General features: G+C 42.1%; 3 protein-coding genes across 10 annotated transcripts in view; all 3 read left to right on the plus strand.

Moving 5' to 3' along the window:
- Nucleotides 1-21,770, plus strand: part of LOC309619735 (uncharacterized protein) — a 329,240-nt gene that overhangs the window by 22,080 nt on the left and 285,390 nt on the right. For 2 of the 8 annotated variants that reach the window (XM_082375353.1, XM_082375356.1), the window contains one exon: nucleotides 1,937-4,776. The exons of 1 other annotated variant lie outside the window; for it this stretch is intronic. The gene's annotated coding sequence lies outside the window, so the exon portion shown is untranslated. Of the gene's footprint in view, nucleotides 1-9; nucleotides 37-1,936; nucleotides 4,777-11,618; nucleotides 14,261-17,869; nucleotides 17,972-18,149; nucleotides 21,726-21,770 lie in introns of those variants that run through there. 5 more of the 8 variants (XM_082375350.1, XM_082375351.1, XM_082375349.1 and 2 more) reach the window with 5 other exon arrangements.
- Nucleotides 18,263-21,770, plus strand: part of LOC309619502 (uncharacterized protein) — a gene marked incomplete at its 5' end in the record, with an annotated part of 101,607 nt that continues 98,099 nt past the window's right edge. Inside the window, 2 exons of the mRNA XM_082374693.1 lie at nucleotides 18,263-18,290; nucleotides 20,298-20,371. Coding sequence (XP_082230819.1) covers nucleotides 18,263-18,290; nucleotides 20,298-20,371 — 102 coding nt within the window. The remainder of the gene's footprint in view (nucleotides 18,291-20,297; nucleotides 20,372-21,770) is intronic.
- ZNF596 (zinc finger protein 596) overlaps nucleotides 21,716-21,770 on the plus strand; it is a 292,573-nt gene continuing 292,518 nt past the window's right edge. The window contains exon 1 of the mRNA XM_082375297.1: nucleotides 21,716-21,726. The gene's annotated coding sequence lies outside the window, so the exon portion shown is untranslated. The remainder of the gene's footprint in view (nucleotides 21,727-21,770) is intronic.

Below are 21,770 nucleotides of genomic sequence, written 5' to 3' on the forward strand. Positions count from 1 at the left end.
ATTCTCTAGCATGGGCAGAGAGAAGGTTTTTTAAAAAAGGGGTTCTTTGGGGATCATTAAATATAGTTTTTAATCTGTTTCACTTGATTTTTATTTTAGTAATACCCAGAGGAATATTCATATATGAATCAGTCTGAAATAATGGAGCTTGGAATAACTGTATTTTGGAGAAATAGGTCAGTTCACAGCTGCCACTGAAAAGGTAGCATCTTGTAGCAATAGTTCTTCCTGAAGGTCGGTCATCAAAACTGTTGCTAAGTGACCCAGTCCATGTGTCTAAAACTTGATATTAATGGTTAGAAATGTACACATGTAGTTTTTTTGGGGGGGCGGTGCAAATTTCTGAAGAACAATGACTTTAGGTTAAGTTAGATAGGGAGTTTGGGGCCAAAATTCCATCAATAGTATGACTCCAGGGCACTTCACCTGATTTGAGAAAGGTCATATAGGTTCTTCCCCAATTATGAACACTTGACTGATGAACTTTCATACACACAATTCAGTACCTGTAGACTGACCCCTCTTCCTGCCCTCCGGGTTTTTCCGGGGACACCGGAGAGGTCATGAGATGCTGCTGCCACCTGGTGGTCAATAGGGGTAACTAACATTTACCCCCAAGCTGTTCCCTCCCGGGCATCCTCCATCCAGTTCAGTCCAGGTCTGCTGTGTTCAGTAAACATGTATTGAGTTTACGTGAGGGCCAGGCATTGTGATAATCAGGGGACATGCCTGTCCCTGTCTACTTTTCCTTTTTTACCATTTACAATTTAGTTTACTTAATCTCATGCAATTGCTTTCTTGGGAACGGACTCATTCTCTTTTACCCTCTCTGTCCCCCTATCCTCTCTCAGTTCTTTCTCCGTTGCTTTAGAAAGGGTTAGCTCTCTTCTCCTTCTTGCTTAGCTTCCATTTGGGCACCACCAATGACACTAACCATGACTTAAAGCGAAAATGTTATGCTGTTAGACATTGTTCCAAGGAAAAAGGAAATCATACAATTTATAAGTTTTCCACAGACTTCTAAAGGCTTCAAAAGGGCCCAGAGTTTCACAAAAGACGCTTTTTGTCTTCCCATGTAATTGCGTCTACACTATTTTTACTCATTTTTCCTGAGGCACCAACATTGAAGAAAAATATTTCTAATTCTTTTCATCAATTTTCTATTTTCTAGCCATAGTAAATTTTCCTTTTTCTATTTTTCAGTTCATTGTGGGTTATGTCAGCTTGCTTGAGATTGTTTGTAAGCATAATCATCATTGATAAAACTTTTAGGGAAAATTCATTTGAACTCAAACAAGTAGCTAAAAGCTTTTGACATGTAGTCCACTTCAACAAGAGACTTTTCTGCAATTAAAAAACATAAATTAGGAGCTATTTTGTTTATAATATTAAAAAGATTTGTAACTTCATAGATTAACTTATCACGGAATCTCTAAATAACATGATCTCCTGAATGCATTTAAATTGTGATTCAATTGTAAAACATTTAGAAATAGAAGTTGCTATAAATCCAGTGGGGGTAAACACAGAGCCAGTAAGAATCAAAGAATTTTGGAAGAATCACACAATTTCAGGATTCTGTTAGTTCCACTAAGTGTGCGCATATCTGAAATAGTCTTATTTGTAATCAAAGCATTTGGGAAGACTAATTATAATAAGAACTATGTAACCTTCAAATAAATTCCTAGAATTCTTGGTGGGATTGCTAAATCAAAGGGCACATACATTTGTAATTTTGATAGATATTGCCAAGTTTCCCTCCATAGAGATTATACCAATTACGTTTGTATCAATTTTTAAATCCCCAAAGACGTCATTATTACTGGTTTATACAGTCAGTGTTTATTAAATTTATCCAAACATTTATGGTTTCCTTTGCTATTCATTCCTTCCTCATCTCTGGCCCTCCATATGGGATTATTTTCCTTTTTAAAAGTATATCCCTGGACTTCCCTGTTGGCGCAGTTGTTAAGAAACCACCAGCCAATGCAGGGAACACAGGTTCGAGCCCTGTTAAGGGAAGATCCCACATGCTGCGGAGTAACGAACGAAGCCCGTGCACCACAACTACTGAGCCTGCGCTCTAGAGCCCCCAGGCCACAACTACTGAGCCCGCATGCCACAACTACTGAGCCTGTGCTCTAGAGCCCCCGGGCCACAACTACTGAGCCCGCATGCCACAACTACTGAAGCCCGCGTGCCTAGAGCCCGTGCTCCACAACAAGAGAAGCCACCGCAATGAGAAGCCTGCGCACCGCAACGAAGGGTAGCCCCCGCTCGCCGTAACTAGAGAAAGCCCGCGCGTGGCAACGAAGACCCAACTCAGCCAAAAATAAATAAATAAAATAAATTTAAAAGTATATCCCTTAGAATTTCCTTTAGTGAGTTTCTGCTCTGGTGAACTCTCTGTTTTGTTTGAATGAAAATGTCTTTATTTGCCCTCCTCCCTGAAATAATTCTAGGCTGACAATTATGGTCTCTTAGCACGTTGAAAAATCTCATCCTTTAAGCTTCCTTTGTTGCTGTTAAGGACTTAGGTCTCAGTCTGACTGTAACTCTTTCCAAGGTAATTCATGTTTCCCCCTCTGGCTGGTTTTAAGGTCTTTCTCTTTGGATTTTAAAATAATTGATATTGTTTTAGGGTTTTTCAGAAATTTCTTTTGCTTTGTTTTAGTTTCCTTTGATGTGTCTAGATGTGGATTTTCTTTTTTCCTGCTTAAGATTTGATGAACTTCTTAAATCTGTGGATTTGTCTCTTTTATTAGTCATTAGTATCCTTTTAAATATGGTCTTTTACTTATTTATTTCATCCTCTCTAGACTCTCAATAAATGTATATCAGACCCTCCTCTTCTATCTTCTATGCCTTTAATCCTCTCTTCTGTATTTTTTGTCTTCTGTGCTGCGTTCTAGATAATTTCTTCTGACCAACATCAACATCCAGTTCAGGAATGTTCTCTTTAGCTCTGTCTAGCCTGCTGTTAAACTCTTTTTGAGTAATTAATTTCAGTTACAGACTTTTCAATTTTAGAAGTTCTGTTTGTTCCTTTGTTAATGTAATGTTTATAGTTTCTGGTTTCCTGGAGATATTTTCAAGCTAGTTTTTTACTCCTTAATGCATAAAAGCAGTTGCTTCATAGCATACGCCTGGGCATCCCAGTGTCTGAGGTGTCTCTGTGGTGGCCATGAGCATGCACCTCTCAGATATCTGGCGATTAAGAGCATGAATAGCTGATGGCGCCAGCTGCTGTGCTCCGGTACCCATGACCACATTCATGCAGAGGACATGTCCAGGCACAGCAAGGACCCGCAGGAAAACCTGTTTATGGGAGACACGAGACTCCTTTGACAGGTGACTTTGGCTCAAGGACTCCCCTCCAGCCTTACTGAACTTTCTTAGCACTGCATTGCAGTTTAAGGTTCTCCCACCTAACCTTCCATCCTTCCCTGTCTCCTTCACAGGGGCCTGAACTGCAGTGTGGTAGGTCCCTAAGCCCCCACCGTTCCCTTTATGCCTCTTCATTTTCCTTCACGGGCATTTCCCCTCATAAATTCTTGCATGTCTAGTCTTGTCTTGGTGTCTGCTTCCTGGAGCACCTCAACTAGCCCGAGTGGTACCAGGAATAACCCAAGACAGTAGATGAGAAACGTGCATTTGAGATTGCCCCATGCACCGCTAAGTGAACCAGGAGGACGCCAGCCCGGTTGGTCGGTGGGGCACGAAGCGTCTCGGCACAGGGTGGAGGCTTAATTACTAACGATATCACCAGTGGTGATGTGAAAAAATGCCCCAGTGCCAGGGCTGCAGCAATGATGCAGGCACTCAAGCGATATGGGGGAGCCATCCCTACAAAACCAGAGAGTTGACTGGTTACTGTTAAGTTGTACTGATGCCCTGCAGAGCGATAATGACAAACTGAGGGCAGTTAATGGCCAAGTGTGAGAGCCTCGGTGGTAACTTACAGAGGGGCCCGTCTCTCCTGCAGTGGAAGAGCAGACGCCGTGGAGAGTAGGCTGAAGACAGCTGTTAGAGACGCCCGCAAGCTTAGCCAAGGCAGGCCTGTAACACAAAAATTTGAGCCCCGTTGGGGAAAACCTGAGACTCTGAAACATACGATGGGGTCACCTGAATGAATGCCTTGCGTGTGTCAGCTCTGTAACCACCCGCCACCTCCATCCTCCAGGCTTACAGAGGTGCCCACCCTTCCCCAGTCAAGAGTTAGCACTTCTGCTAGATTGGAAGACACTGCAGAGACCTTGCCTACGAGGCAACGGTTGTCCCCTCTTGGGGGTCCCCACCTCTTCTCTTGGCAGCCAGAATGATCACTAGGGTTACATCCCAGTGCAACCCAGCTGAAGATGGGCTGGGCATGATAAGGGAGGAAAGAGACCATACACCAAAAGAATGACAGGAAGCATCCAGCATCTGCTGGCAGGAGCCAGGGGAGCAGCCCTGGAATTAAATTTTAAAGATGCTCAATCAAGACTAGTGGAATGTGGGACTGGATAAGTAATTTCTTGGGAGATGGGATTTAATATCCTGGCAAGGACACCAGGGGATGGCGAGAATTCCTTGCTGGGGTGGCTCCTGGAAGCCTGGAGAAAGGGATGACCAATACGCAGCTAAGTGGAAAGGCCTGAGGTACCCAGGCAAACGGTAGAGTCAGGAAATGCTGGGATGGACGGATGGTCTCACTTCAATGAGACGGGATGACCAAGAAGTCTCTCTGTGAGACACACATACTCTAGAGGGTGGGAAATGAACCCTGGGAAGACTCAGAGCCCTGCCAAAGAAGACTTCAGAGCTCAGAGATCTGGCACATCCTGGGACATCTCCTCTAAAATAACATCCCTACCACAGGGAAGGAAGCACTGCCCCTGGTGGGATACCCTTGGGTTCTGGAAGCAGTGCATTCCACAGCTGAGAATACTGTCGCCTCCATCTACTGGATGGCGTGAAGGCTGCCAGCTTTGAGTGGAGCAGAAAGGGCTCTGGCACAGGTTCAGGCTCTGGTGGTGCAAGCAGCCTTACTTGGGCCATATGATGCAGCAGACCCTGTGGGGTTGGAGGTGCCAGTGGTGAGAAAAGATGAGGCGGGCAGCTTGCTGCAAGCCCCAGTGGGAGAATCACAGTGCAGGCCCCTGGGATTCCAGAGCAGGGCCTGGCCATTCGTAGCAGAGAATTATATGCTCCTTGAGAAAGTCCCTAGCACGTTACTGGGTCCTGGTAGAGATGTTTACCATCTTTAGGAATTGTCTAACCTTTGGGTGGGGGGCAGTCTTGCCAAGGTCAGCTGGGCCCCAGAGGTCAAAATCATCAGAACACAGCAAATAAAAGATGTGGTTGATAGAAGGTTCAGGAACAATTTGCTTCCACCTCCTTCCAGGAGCCGGCGGTGTCGCAGCTTCGGCTCCAGCTTCGGCCCCGAGCCTGGCTTAGCTCTTGGCCTGGCTTAGCATCCTTCCACCTCATCACCCTCATCTGGATCTGGAGCCCAGCTGGCCTATTGCTTTGCAGGTCTGTTCTGTTTTGGGTCCATAGTGATGTTTTCTTGTTTTTGAGCTCAGCTTGCATTTCTGTTTTTTGTTTTTTGTTTTTTTTTAATTATTTATTTATTTATTTTTGGCTATGCTGGGTCTCTGTTTCTGTGCGAGGGCTTTCTCCAGTTGCGGCGAGCGGGGGTCACTCTTCATCGCGGTGCGCGGGCCTCTCACTATCGCGGCCTCTCTTGTTGCGGAGCACAGGCTCCAGACGCGCAGGCTCAGTAGTTGTGGCTCACGGGCCTAGTTACCCCGCGGCATGTGGGATCTTCCGAGACCAGGGCTCGAACCCGTGTCCCCTGCATTGGCAGGCAGATTCTCAACCACTGCGCCACCAAGGAAGCCCGCATTTCTGGTTTCTGTTTTTATATTTTCTCTCTCGTTACTATACATTTCGAGAAAAAGAGTGCATCAGAGCACGAACACGCTGCACCGTCTTAACCGGATGTCCAGTTCATCCTTTGTCTACCTGTTTGTTAAGGTGGGAGCTACCAGAGCAGGAATATACGCTTATGGGAAAGGCTGAATGGAGAAGGAGAAGTGGAAGAAGGGATCATTGGTGCACGGGGCTTCCTGAGGGAGCAGGAAGTGATGGGTGGAGAGCACGGTGGGCAGGGGGGACTTTTGCTACAGGGAGAGATGCTCTCTGCTGTGGAAGGAGGAGGGGAGGACAGCAGATCTGGGAGCTTCTACTTTAGGGGACAGGAAGTTGGGGTGGTGCCCACATGGTGTCTATTGCCTGTCTTTATGAAGCAGGACATGAGGCCATCAGCTGAGAAGAAGAGGCGATGGTGTGAAAAGGAAGGGATATTGGCAGACAGAGAGGATTTCTAAAACAGGAGCTGGTGGCCCTTCCAATTTCTTTTTTTTTTTTTGGCTGCGTTGGGTCTTCGTTGCTGTGCGTGGGCTTTCTCTAGTTGCGGCGAGCGGGGGCTACTCTTCATTGTGGTGCGCGGGCTTCTCATTGTGGTGGCTTCTCTTGTTGCGGAGCATGGGCTCTAGGTGCGCGGGCTTCAGTAGTTGTGGCACATGGGCTCAGTAGGTGTGGCTTGCAGGCTCTAGAGTGCAGGCTCAGTAGTTGTAGCGCACGGGCTTAGTTGCTCTGTGGCATGTGGGATCTTCCTGAACCAGGGCTTGAACCCATGTCCCCTGCATTGGCAGGCAGATTCCCAACCACTGCGCCACCAGTGAAGTCCTCTTCCAATTTCTAAAAACTACTTACATGTTGGAGCTGATTGACAAAGCGTAAATGTATTACATTTTGAGTATTTTGCAAACAAAAAGGACTTTGAATGGCTCTGTTGTTAGGCATGAGAAATATATTTCCAGTGTTATTTTGACTTTTAGTAACTCTTCGAATGACATAACCCTTTTGATTGTGCCTCAAAGAGTGGCAATGGAGGAAAATTTGTATTTCTTTTGTGAGCTTCGGTGAAAAGAAATCCACAAAATTGTGTATAAAGGTTAGGTAGCCTGAAGACTAAAGGGATTTGCTTATTTCTGGTTTTCTTGATTACTTTTGTTAGATTTTAAAATTTTATTTTGGACCACTTTATAATAGCTACGGAGTCAGTTTGCCTTGGAATGAATCCTGGCCTCTATTTATGAGCTATGTGAAACTGGGTGAGCAATTTTTTATCTTTGTGTCTCAGTTTCTTTTCCTGTAACAAGGGTAGAATAATAATATTTACTTCATGGAGCTGTTGTAAGGAACAAATTAGATGATGTATGTAAAGTGCCTAGCTCAATAAAGCTTAGCTGTCCTTGTCATTTTTAATGGTTGAAAAATATCCCACTCTATGACTATCATAATTTATCTAGCCAACTGCCCATTGATAGATATTTAAATTGCTTCTAATATTTTTGCTGTAATAAACAAAATTTGGTAAATATATGAAGATGTGGAGCAATGGGATTTCTTACATACTGTTAGTGGGAGCGTAAATAGGTATCAACCCTTTAGGAAATAGTTTGACACTACTCTGTAAAGTTGAATATGAACATACCATGTGACTCACTAATTCCACGCCTAGGCATACATCCTAGAGAAACTGTCACATATCTATGCCAGGAGATTTGTGTAAGAACGTGCATAGCAGCCCTGTTCTTGGTAGCTCAATGGAAAGGACCCAAATGTCCAACAACAGTAGACTGGATAAAGGTGGCCTTGGAAACAAATGAACTACCACTATGTGCAACCCAGGAGAAACTCACAAGCATTTGACGTTTGAGGAAAGAAGAAGGTCATATCCTAAAATTCATATGGAATCCCAAGGGACCCTGAATACTCAAAATAATCTTGAAAAAGAAGAAAAAGTTGGAGGTCTCACACATCCTGGTTTCAAAACTTACTAAAAACCTCTAGTAATCACAAAAGTTTAGTGCTGGCAGAAAGACAGACATATAGACCAATGGAATAGAACAGACAGCCAAGAAATAAACCCTTACATGTACAATCAAATGATTGTCGACAACCATTCAATGAGAAAAGGACAGTCTCTTCAACAAATGTGATGAGAAAACTGGGTATAGACAGCAGAGAATGAAGATGGACTCTTACCTTACACCATACACAAAAATTAACTCAAAATGAATCAAAGACCTAAAACTATAAAACTAAGATCTAAAACTATAAAACTCTTCGAAGAAAACATAGGGGAAAAGCTTCTTGAACTCTGGACTTGACAAAGATTTCTTGGATATGTTACCAAAAACACAGACAAAAAATTAGATCAAAATTAAAGACTTCTGTGCATCAAAGGACAAAATTAGAAAAAAAACCAACCTACAGGGCTTCCCTGGTGGCGCAGCGGTTGAGAATCTGCCTGCCAATGCAGGGGACACGGGTTCGAGCCCTGGTCTGGGAAGATCCCACATGCCACAGAGCAACTAGGCCCATGAGCCACAACTACTGAGCCTGCGTGTCTGGAGCTTGTGCTCCGCAACAAGAGAGGCCGCGACAGTGAGAGGCCCGCGCACCACGATGAAGAGTGGCCCCTGCTTGCCGCAACTAGAGAAAGCCCTCGCACAGAAACGAAGACCCAACACAGCCAAAAATAAATATAAAAAAAAAAAAAAAAAAAAAAAACCAACCTACAGAATGGGAGAAACATTTGCAAATTATATATATGATAAGGGGTTAATATCCAGACTATGTAAAGAACTTCTGCAACACAACAACAAAAAAAACAAGCAACCTGATTAAAACATGGAGAAAGTTCTTGAATAAACATTTATCCAAAAATGATACACAAATGGCAATAGGCACATGAAAAAAATGCTCAACATTATTAATCATTAGTGCAAATCAACACTAGTGAGATGCTACCTTACATCCATCAGTATGGCCACTACTAAAAAAAAAAAAACAGAAAATAACAAGTGTTGATAAGAATGTGGAGAGATTGGAACCTTTGTGCACTGTTGGTGGGAATGTAAAGCAGTGCTACTGCTGTGGAAGGCAGTGTGGCAGTGCCTCAAACAATTAAAACTAGAACTACCATGTGATCCCGCAATTCCTCTTTTGTATATATACTCAAAAGAATTGAAAGCAAGGACTCGAAGAGATATTTGTACATCCATGTTCATAGCAGCATTATTCACAACAGCCAAAATGTGGAAGGAACCCAAGTATCCATCAATGGATAAATAGGTAATCAAAATGCGGTATACATACATACAATGGAACGTTTTTCAGCTTTAAAAAGTAATGAAATTCTGATACATGCTACAGCATGGAGACCTTGAGGACATTATGCTAAGCAAAATAAGCCAGTCAATAAAGGACAAATACTGCATGACTCCCCTTATTTGAGGTACCTAGATGAGTAAAATTCATAGAGACAGAAGTAGAATGGTGGTTGCTAGGAGCTTGCGGGGAGTGGAGAATGAGGAATTATTGTGTAACAGGTACAGAGTTTCACTCTGTGAGACAAAAAGAGTTCTGTGGATGGATAGTGGTGATGATAGCATAATAATGTGACTGTACTTAATGCCACAAACTGTACACTTAAATATGGTTAAGGTGGTAAATTTTATACTATGTGTATTATACCACAATTAAAAAAAAGAAGCAGGTCACAAAATAATACATACAATATAATTCCACTTACATAAAATTCAAAAACAGGAAAAACTATGCTTTCATAGATGGTAAAACTGCAAAAAAAAAAAAAAAAGCAAGGAAATGATTCTTAGAAACGTCAAAATAAATGGCAGTCGTTTCTACTGGGGACAGGAGGGGATGAGGGAGGGACTTTTGGGTGCCGCCTACGTTCTGTTTCTTGGTTCGGGTTATATACGGATGTTTGCCTTATTACTCTCTTGAACTGTACAGATATTTTAGATATCATATATATTTGATATATTTCATAGTTAAGAAGGAAAAGAAAAAGTTAAAAGGACTTTACTGCTATAGATTATTCAATCAGACAATATTGTGGGAAAAGCAACTAATGGTTTGCTGGAAACCTCGCAGCCTCCCACCAAAATAGCTCTAAGATTTCTCCTGTCCGCTGGCCCTGGTGGATTTGGAGTTGGCAGCAAGTGACACCACACAAGCTGCCGGGCATTGTGGGGGAAGGTGACAGAGCTAAAGAGACCACCAACAGACGGGGTTTCAAAGTGGATCTGGAGCTTGATTTTTCTTTCATTCCTCTCCATGACACTGCTACGTTCACAATTTTTTGGTTGTTAAAAAGCGTCAGGTGGGGAGTTCCCTGTGACCTAGTGGTTAGGGTTCAGGGCTTTCACTGCTGTGGCCTGGATTCAGAACCTGGTTGGGGAACTGAGATCTCGCAAGCTGCAAGGTGCAGCAAAAAATAAAAATAAAATAAAAATAATAAATAAATACATAAATAAATAAAAATTTAAAAAGTATCAGGTGAATTTCTTTTAACCTAAATAATTTCAGTTCAGCGTGGAAAGGAAAGATGTGCTTAACAAATATCTAAGTCAAAACTCTGCTTGAAAGTGTTTCTGGTGACCAACCAGGCAGGCGTCACCAGTATTATCACCCACAGGAATTTGCTGGCCACTCACCATGTGCCTTATCTGAGATGAATGCTGTGATTTCTGGTGAAAAAAAACCTTGAAAAATATTATTCACTAGTAACCAAGCAACTTTTTGCATTCCAAGAACTTCAAATAAAATATAAACAACTTCAGATTCTCTTGAGTGTGAAAGACCAAAATAATACATGCCATGCCCACAGCATCTAAAGAGCTGGATGCTCTCCCCCGGGGTGAGGAGTTGGGAAGCACATGGTCAGCATCAAGGATTTGGAGGAGGTTATCACCATAAAATATGATGGCTCAACAATAGAATAAGAAAGTAAATCCTGGTAGAGTCAGAGGGCGATTACTATATTGCAGCGCTAATGAATGAATTACAGCTACACATGACAACCTGGACGAACCAATGCTAAGGGGGAAACATGTCACAAAAGAATATAAACATCATGATTTTATTTAAAAGTCCATATGATGTTCATAAATAGGCAAAGCTATTTTGTATTGTTGGGAATGCATATTTGGGGGGAAATAATGAGAGCGTGACCTGCATAGGGAGGAAGGGACAGGGGGGCGACCAGGAAATGATGGTTAGGGAGCTGCTCTCTGACAACCATCATTTGCTGTTTCTTGACTTGGGTCATTGTTACACCCGTGCTTGTGTTGAACTCTACGTCTGTATCTGTTATATGGCTCAAAGCATCAATAAAAAACATGATGGCAGAAACGAAGACCCAACACAGCCAAAAATAAATAAATTAATTAATTAAAAAAAAAAAAAAAAACAAAAAAAACATGATGGCATTTTACTCATTGTGAGAAACGTGAAGATGGAGCCCGTAATGTTTGGCTGTGGTGATTTTCCCCTTGAGCCGCCCAGACCTTTCTAAGATACTGACTTTCATGAACTAGAAAAGTCTTTTCTTTCTCTTGATCAGAGCAGGGGCACATCAATGGGGGGGAGGGGGGTTGGTTTTTCTTTCTCTTTCTATTGCTATTTCTCCTTCCTTGGCTATAAGGAGAGAATTGAGCCCAACAAGAGTCTTTTCCATCCACCTGTCAATGCAGGGGACACGGGTTCAAGCCCTGGTTCCGGGAAGATCCCACGTGCCACGGAGCAACTAAGCCCGTGCCGTGCACCACAACTACTGAGCCCGCTCATCGCAACAAAGAGTAGCTCCCCACTCACCGCAACTAGAGAAAGCCCGGGTGCAGCAACAAAGACCCAACACGGCCAAAAATAAATAAATAAAATAAATTTTTTTAAAAAGAGTCTTTTCCAGAGACTCTGATTTTTTTTTAGAAACGTGTGTGTGCGTATGTCTGACCCGTGAAAGGATAAAATTAGACCCTTGGGGACAGCCACTGTACATAACTTAGTGCTAAAGAACAAGTCTTCTGAAGAGCAGTTGACATCTCCAGTGTGTCAGGAGTTTGTAATAAATATTCCACACAAGGAACACCTTGTTCATAGGGTCTTGGGAAAGGGGTTTGCCGGAACCTATTCTTTTTTTTTTTTTTTTAAGGTTTTGTTTTTTTTTAATTTATTTATTTTTGTCTGCATTGGGTCTTCGTTGCTGCGTGCAGGCTTTCTCTAGTTGCGGCAAGCAGGGGCTACTCTTTGTTACCATGCGCGGGCTTCTCATTGCAGTGGCTTCTGTTGTTGTGGAGCACAGGCTCTATGCGCGCAGGCTCAGTAGTTGTGGCGCACAGGCTTAGTTGCTCCGCGGCATGTGGGAATCTTCCTGGACCAGGGCTCGAACCCGTGTCTCCTGCATTGGCAGGTGGATTCTTAACCACTGCGCCACGAAGGAAGTCCGGAACCTATTCTTGTAAACTGTTGGCAGTCTGCCTCTCTAGTGCAGAAACATTTCATTTCTGTGAACCATTTTGTACTTTAAGTGTTCAAAGTGAATCCGTAACTCACAGTAGCATCAACAAACCTGTCTCGGAAACTGTCTATGTAATAAAAGGAAAGGTGTAAGAGGAACCCATCCATGAAAAACGATCTTTTCCCGTTTTTGAGGGAGTGAGAGACAGGTGCTGCTCAGAGCAAAAGTTGTTATTAAGAGTTATTTTAAGACTTTATTTTAATGTAATTTGTTTCAGTATTTACTTAAGCCTTGGGAGAGAGGAAAGGTATATACAATAGTATCACAGAGGGAGGCTTGATTTAAAATATGATCCCATTTTTTGACATAAGCTGTAGATCTAAGCCTTAGGTCTTGATAATATTGTGCATGAAATACATTAAAAACCCACCTCCAGAGAACTCCTAGAAATGCTAATAAAAATGGAACAACTGTTCTCTAAAATGTAGAGCTGAGTGCTCAAGAAAGCATTACCAGAGAAATATCGGGAACACATGGCTGGAAGCAGCAGCAAAGTGTCCCTTGGAAATAGGGACTTGGGTTTAACTTTCCTGTGGGTACAAGAAACAGGGCCTTGGGCCTCCTGTGGGCAGAGGTAGGAACTGAGATCCCCACGTAAACGTGGAGCCCTTGAAAGACAGTAACCTCAGGGAAAGAGTAGATCCGGCAAATACCCACGGTCCCAGCCCACGGATGTCAGTTTATAGTCATTTTTTGGTTTGGGGGGTACCTGGACCATGACAGTGTATTTACTTTAACAGACTCTTACCCAAAGCACCATTTAATTTTCCTCTTCAGGAATAATAAAACTACACTTAGAAGGAAAGACCAAATTACAAGAATAAATAGAAAGCAAACAAATGTATACATTTTGGCTAAATTTAAAAAGCACTAGCTATGTAAACTAACAACAACAGTAATGACTAATTTGAGGATATGTGACCAATGTTGTAGCTAAACTACTGGAAAATGTAACATATAAGGTTATAGGCATTTAAAAATGCATTTTGAAATCCTGGTGACATTTGAAAAGAGAGTAAGGATATTGGTTAACTTTTGGCTTTAAGTCAAATATGCATCATGTGTAGTAAGAGTAACTCCTAAAGAATAAAAGTAGAACCATAACTTACAAACGAGTTGGAAATAAAAGAGAGAGGTAATGAAAATTATTAATTCGCTAGGAGATGGGAAGGGAGAAATAGGAAGCAAAGTATGGAAAGTAGCATGAAAATAAGATGGTAGAAATAAATCCAATATATCAGTAGTCTTAACAAACATAAATGGATACAATATCATTTAAAAATTGTATTTTAAAAATTTGTGCTATATTCTGTATTCAAGAGATATACTTAAATCATAATGACCCAGAAAGGTTAAAAGTAAGGAATCAGAAAAAACTGAAACCAAACATACACTATCCAAAACCAAAACAGAAGCAAAAAAGAGCAAAACTTGTGAGCTATACCAATACTGGGCATCAAAGAGTTGAAGGTGAAAAGCGTTATTGGAGATCATGAAAATCGTTAAATAATGAATGAATTCACCTAAAAATATAATTGTGAAATTGTATGCACCTAATAACATAGCCTCAAATGTAAAGTGCAAATATTGACAGAAGAGTGTGAGAAATAAACAGAAGCACCAGTGTAATGAGAGGTTTTTAACCACATCACTCTTTGTAATTGATAGATCAGGCAGGTAAGAGTTTAGCAAAGACATATAATGTTTTAATAACACAACAAGTGTGATCTAATTGCTATATAAAAAACCCTATGCCCCACAGAGAATAGACATAATTTTTACGTATATGTGCAAGATATTTTAGGGTCACAAAGCAAATACCAAAGCATTTATTTATTTATTTATTTATTTATTTATTTATGGCTGTGTTGGGTCTTCGTTTCTGTGCGAGGGCTTTCTCTACTTGCGGCAAGTGGGGGCCACTCTTCATCGCGGTGCGCGGGCCTCTCACTATCGCGGCCTCTCTTGTTGCGGACGGAGCACAGGCTCCAGACGTGCAGGCTCAGCAATTGTGGCTCACGGGCCTAGTTGCTCCGCGGCATGTGGGATCCTCCCAGACCAGGGCTCGAACCCGTGTCCCCTGCATTGGCAGGCAGATTCTCAACCACTGCGCCACCAGGGAAGCCCACCAAAGCATTTTTATCATATTGGCCACCATTCTCTTACCTCAATGCTATCAACTTGAAATTAATAACAAATAGACAACGAAGTTTCATATATTTTGAAATTTAAAAGAAGTCCTAAAGCACAGTAAACAGAAAATGATAATGGAATGATAATTGCTAACGTTAACTGAGGAGTGACTGTGTGCCAGGCGCTCTTCAACGCGTCTTTCATGGATTAGCCAGTTCAACGCTTGTAAAGACCCTGTGCCACAAGAACCACCATTATCTCCATTTGCAGATAATGAAACTGAGGCACAGAGTGGTTCAATAACTTGTCCAAGAGGCAGAACTGAAACGGAGCAGGACCCTACGGTCCTGGCCCCCCACCCCCAGGTCCTCAGCCCACCTTTTGTCTGTGGAAAAACTTAAGCCAAAGAATAAGTTTAATCAGAGAAGTGAGAAAATGCAGAGACAAAGGAAAACAGTCAAAGGAGACCAAATAATAATAGTTTAGTCATAAAGCAAAGTCAAGGACCTTTAGGTCCTCCTCAAGGGCTATAGATCATATTCTGAGCCGTGTCCTGTGAGCTGTCTTATAGATACTAAACCCCACCAGGCGGAAGGAGTTAACACATGATGACCAGACTGTAGCCATGACATAAGCTGCCACAATTCCGAGAACTGGCCTCAAGGAGATAGGAACAAACCGACCCAGGAACTGAAGACTAACTGTACTTGAAACAATCAAGATGACGCTGGTCAGACCACCGATGACCAATTTCAAGATGACGGTCAGAGCTGACTCTGCTGTTTCTGCGTGTAGCCTCCTCCCTTCACCTATAAAAGCTCTTGCCCGCTGACTGTCAGTGGGGGGGGGGGTGTCAGCTTTTGGAAGGAGTCCGCCCTCCCCACCAAGGCTGCGGGCATCCAAAATAAAGCAAACTTTCCTTTCCGCCAGCCTGGCCTCTGTATTGCGCTTTTGAGCAGCGAGCGGCCGGACGCCACTTTCGGTTACAGAACCATCCTCTTTATCACAACCCAAAACTGCTTCTCCACTTAGAAAATAAGTAACTGAATGATCATGAAAATAAAACATATAGAAACATGCAGGGTCCATCAAAAGTGGTAGTGACTAAGATATTTATAATCTTAAATGCCATAGCTTAGCAAAAAAAAAAAAAAAAGACTGGAAAAAGAATGAGATATACACTCAGCAGAATGAACCCGAAAATAGGAGAGACAAGGAATTAATAGAAATCATAAATTAATAAAATAGAAAACAAAGAAACAATAAAGAAGATTATAAACACCAAAGCTAATTCACTGCAATAAAATGGTAAGGCCTGCAAGCAAGATGGAGCAGGAAGAAAATGAGATTAGGCACAGACACCACACACAATGCACTAAGACTAAATAAGACAACTTGCCAAGAGGGAGCAGAGATTTTGAAAACCAGAGAGTGCTATTCACAGCTTAATGCTAATGCTGGGAACACATAAAATGGACAATTTCCCCAAATAAATATAACTTATCAAAAGGGACTGGAAAAGGAACAGAAAAGCTGAATATCAAAAGTCATGGAAGAATTTTATCAGTAGTTAAAAATCAACCAAAAAACCTAACCCCAGAAGTGTTAAGTGTATAACAAATGATTATCTGGATGATATAAGAACTCTGAAATAGCAAATGAGGAAATGCTTCCCATCTCAGACCAGAATAGTGGAAGAAAGGAAAGTTACAAAGGCTCTCATCTGCAAACATTGTTACAAAAATCCTAAGTAAATTTTGGCAAACTGAGCTTTGGCAATATAGAAATAAAAGAATATATCATGAACAAATTGGATTAATTGCAGAGTGCAAAGATGGTTTAAAATTAGAAAATTGCTTTTATGTTATTTGTCACATTAACAGATTAAAAGAGGAAAAAACGAGAGCATCTTGGAAAACACAGATATAGCACTTGATAAAATTCAACATCAATTCATGATAACACTTTGTTTTTATTAAAACAGGAATAGAAAAGAACTTGCTTGACCTTTTTTTTTTTTTTTTCCCAAGAAAATTAAAATCTGAAGCCAATTTAGCAGAATAGTGGGCCCAGGTGTTTGTAGTGTAATTCTCTGAACTTGGTTTTTTGTTTGTTTCGTTTTGGTTTTGGATCACCTAGATTTTAAATGAAAAAATAATTGAAATAACAGAGGAAATGATGGCATAGAAAATTTATAAAATAGAGACACTGATGAAACAAGAGAAAACAAATGATCACTAAAAAAATAAATAAGAGGACCATTATAGACACCACATTTTAGACGTTGTGTTAGTCTGTTCAGGCTGCTTTAACAAAATGCCACCAACCAGGTGGCTTATAAACAACAGAAATTTGTTACTCACAGTTCCGGAGGCTGGAAGTCCAAGATCAAGACGCTGGTAGATTCAGTGCTGGTGAGGGGGGTGATCTGCTTCCTGGTTCATAGGCAGCTGTCTTTTCACTGTGTTCTCACGTGGCAGAAGGGGGTAAGGGACCTTTCTGGGGTCTCTTGTAGAAGAGCACTAATGCCGCTCACGAGGGCTCTGCCTCTCCCAAAAGCGCCACCTCCTGATATGGTTACATTGGGCGTCAGGTTTCAACAGATGAATTTTGGAGGGACATAAACATTCAGTCTGTGGCACATGGTTAGACAAAAATAAAGGGTTCAGAGAATTGGGAAATAGAAAAGAAGAGGTGAAAACTTACAAGACAGAAAAAGAAGGGCTAGTGAGAACAACAGAAGTTCATGTAGATGAAAAGTAGAAGGAAACAAAATGGCAATCTGAATCTAGTAAAATAGGTTTGTGGGAACAAGGAGTGTTAATTAAAAAAAAAAAATAAGAGGAAGAAGAGGAGGAGAGGAAGGGAAAAAATATACCACTCACCCTGTTAATATATTAAGCAGAACACTTCCTTTCGGGACTAAGGGTTTCTCACAGCACCTGGGCTGGAGAGCTAACGTCATGCTGTGCTCCTGCTGTGGCCTTTTTGTGGGACCAGAGAGCTGTCAGCCGGGCACGTCTCTAATTGAGGTGCAGGCAGCCAACGGCTGGTTGTAATGGGGGCAAAAGAACAGGTGCACTGTCCTCCAAATATCACATGCATGGCACAACGTTGGAAATTTACTTTGGCTTAAAAAGTAATGTCTATGAAAATGCTTCAGCGATTTTAATATGCTATGTAAGGGGCATTAGAATTATCGAAGATAAGGATGAGAAGAGCTTTATTTTAGTTTGTAATAACACCTTGGCAGGCATTAGGACATAGTAGCCTTTATTTGTGCTTTCTTTCCAGAATCTTTCCTGAGTGCCTGCTAGAGATACGTCTCTGCCCTCATGGAGCTGGCAGTGTTTTAGGGGAGACCTGGTACTCAGGTATAACATCAGGCAGACAGAGGTGAGTGCCATGAGAGGAATAGCCTCGTCCTATAGGGGTAGAGATTGGTAAGCTGTGGGGATCAGGAAGGCTCCAAGGAGGAGGTGGCCTCACGTGGACCGTGAAGGACGGGGGACATTTGAACGTGAAAAGATGGAGAGAAGGCTCAGACAAACAAAGTAGTTCTCTTTCCTTTCAGGTAACATTGGATAATTTGCAGTCACCCATCCCTGCCTTGAGAAACACAGACATAGGTCAGGCCATTTGGGTTAGGAACGGGGAGCTGAACGTCTGGCGTGGAGAGCACTTAGGATGAGCTGGAGGATCAAGGAGTTTGCAGGTATCCGGCTAAGTACCTGGACTTGGGACAGTCTTGGAATTCCAAGTCTCAGATGCCCACAGGCCTTTCTTCTCATGCAGCCTCTGGCGGTGTCTAAAGAGGAAACAGTAAGGCATGGTGCCTTGTCCAGCCCCTGCCCTCCAGGCACAGGGGAACGCCGATGGGGTGGGCTTGGATCTCCTCGCAGCTCCCCTGTTCAAAGGAATTAATCTAATCATACAAAGCTTCCCCCCCCATAGCCAAAAGCAAGTGCACTCACCTGTGAATAATTCGAAAAGGCAAGTAGAAATCATTTACCACATTACTTCAGAATATCTCATAATACAGAGACTCCTGTATTTAAATCATCAGAATTATAATATCCTCCCACTTTCTCGCTTATGATGACCATTTTGAGCATTTGTGTTTCCTAGAGGGCTGGGATAACCGTGGTCCATGCCAGACAGGAATTTCCCCTGCCGGGTTCATAGCCATTTCCACTGGGGAGTTTGCCCTGAGGAACAGATTTCTCTAAAGGAATCAGTGCTAAAGGACAGATAATAAATAATGAACATGTTCTTTAGAGATGTTTGTAAAATATTTTACACGCCAAGTTGTATAAAGGTGTCGATAGGTATGAAATACATTAAAATCTTTGGTGGCTGATGGTCCAGACCTTGTTGCATAAAGTCCTGGGACTAGCAACCTAGCATCTCTGCCCCACCCTGAACCCATATCCCAAGACAGTTAGTATGAAGATTAACTTCTGAAAAGTCCTGGTTTAGATAACCTTGAGAGGAAGCTCTCAGTCACCCTGCCCAAACCCCCATGAGGTTCCCCAGTGGAAGGAAAGCTGAGCATTACTAATATTTTATTTACTCTAATATTAATGTTGTCCAACAGATCAGATAACATTCTAATTATTTCCCATCAATATCCATGATCCCACTAGTTACACTGTTTTTCTTTAGTTCTCAGGAAGAATCGTGAGGAAACTCAGTCTACTTAAATCCAAATTAAGCTCTGGTTTGCAATATTCACACTATGAAACCATATTAAAAGTCACCACACCACTTCTGATTGCATGATTATTAAAAGTAAAATACTAACCCTAAAAAGGCCTCAGCTTGTCATGTCTTATTTTCCTCATACAAGGTCTTATTTATTAAATGGCTGAACGTTTGTGAATAAATATCATTCCTATTTTTAAGATCCAAAGACAGATAATTAATGAACTATATTGATAATTACAGAATTTTAATATTTATAGACGTCTGTCACCTTACATTTTTTTTTTAATTTTTATTTATTTATTTATTTATTTTTGGCTGCGTTGTGTCTTCATCACTGCGTGAGGGCTTTTCTCCAGTTGCGGCACATGGGCTTCTCATTGCGGTGGCTTCTCTTGTTGCGGAGCACAGGCTCTAGGAGCGTGGGCTTCAGTAGTTGTGGCATGCAGTCTCAGTAGTTGTGGCTCACGGGCTCTAGAGCGCAGGCTCAGTAGTTGTGGCGCACGGGCTTAGTTACTCCGTGGCATGTGGGATCTTCCCGGACCAGGGCTCGAATCCGTGTCGCCTGCATTGGCAGGCAGATTCTTAACCACTGCGCCACCATGGAAGCCCTGTCACTTTACATTTTAAGATAGTCTTACCATATGTGCTGCTCTCTTTTAATTCCAGTAATTAAAGTTTATGAACATATACTGTGAAAATGTAGCTGTAACATTGTCAAATTGATTATTAGGAGGCTTTCTTACTGATAAGCTATTTTTTTAAAGGGAAATTATTACAAAGATGAAACTTATCCTAGAATTTCATTCCTCTTTTGTTAAAAAATTTTGTTGTGCACTTTTCAAGTCTCTTAAATTCAGCCCCAAAATATACCCTACAACCCTGGGTATGTGACTGTACTTAGGTTGTATCTATATTGTTGTCATTATTTAATATGTGAAATGTGCCAGTAATTTACCAGAACTTCTGCCTAATAAGGAAAACTTATATTCTTTTTAATCTTCCCTAACTTTTCGAGTTTCTCCTGCAGCAGCTCTGAAGACACTGCACAGATTAAGAAATGCCTTTCTCGCTTCTTTCACTCACCACTCGGTACAGCATCCAAATTGATTATGGTATAGTTGATGTGGGTGAAGTTGTTTTTCTCTTTTTGCACTTGCCTTAAATATCACCCCAGATCGGGTTTGATTTTCCACATCCAGGTTGGATTTGAATCAGCCCTTAGGCATTAAAAATAGTAGACACATTTTTATTTAAGTTTTAGCAACAAAGACAACAATTCCCCAACTATTCTCGGAAAGCCTATCTCTTGATGTCAGTTCGGGAAAGGAGTCCATCAGTTGAGACACTGAACATGCACACAGACAGTGGCCCCACCATATGTGAACACAGAATGTTGATCCACAAACCTGCAGCAACTAGCCCAGGAATTCGGCCTGCTCTAAGTCGGACTTACAGGAAGTCAGGCTACTCTCTGGTAGCAGTGCAGGAAACCAAACAATAACCTCTGTACCAATCAGTTCAAAGTGGCCAGGACTTGAATAATAACTGACAGCTTCCTTAATTTTGTCCCTGCTTCCGTCTTAGCACCAACCAGAGAAAGCCACACATACACCCCTAACTGATCACATAGGATGGCCCGCTTCTAGTTACTCCATCTACAACTTCCTCGGGCCAGCAGCCTCCAATCAGCGCACACCTGAAGCCTTCCTTTCTTTCCTCTATGAAGCTTTCCCACTCCTCTGCTGCCTTTGGTCTCTGCCAAAACACAGGTACTGACTCCCATGTTATAGCAAGCTCTGGATATATCACCTTTGCTTGATCTCATTTGGTTGGTCTTCATTTCTTTCTGCACAGTCAGGACATTAAGTTTATATTGAGTGTCTGCTATAAATGCACATTCTGGTGGAGAACATCTAGGACCTGGACCCAAGAGAGCAGATGAGCTAGTTGGGAAGCTAATACAGCAAAACAACAGCATGTAAAACTGAACAGTTTTTGACGTAGTAGTATAAATTGATGAGGCTGATTACCATAAACTGTGACTGATTTTTGCTACACCATGAACTCCTTTAGGGAGAACACCATGACTATACTGTTTCACAAAATTCTCAGACTGGCTTGAACAGAAATGGGAAGTTCCTCTTTCACATGCCCGAGATGTCCCATTGGACATGGCTTCCGGGTTGGTCTGACAGAGAGAAGAAACAGTGTCAGCAGGATTCTCCTCTACACCATGCTTCCCCTAGGCTGGCTCCTTGCTCAGGTTTTATGGTGACAACTCCTGGGCCCACTTCCCAGAAGCTCTGGGCTTCTGCATCCGTGTTGCAAGATGCTGCAGGGAAAGGCAAGCTTCACACGTTTGCACCCAAACTTGATAAAGAGTGTAAGCCTCTCCTTCCCAGAAGCCTCAGCCAGTGTCTTCATGTCCTCCTGGGTCCTCTCGGGTTAAATCCCCACCTCTGAAGCAAGGAAGATGGGAAGTGGTGAT

The sequence above is a fragment of the Balaenoptera borealis genome, assembly GCF_965194805.1.
Source record: "Balaenoptera borealis genome assembly, chromosome: 21".
Taxonomy (NCBI): domain Eukaryota; kingdom Metazoa; phylum Chordata; class Mammalia; order Artiodactyla; family Balaenopteridae; genus Balaenoptera; species Balaenoptera borealis.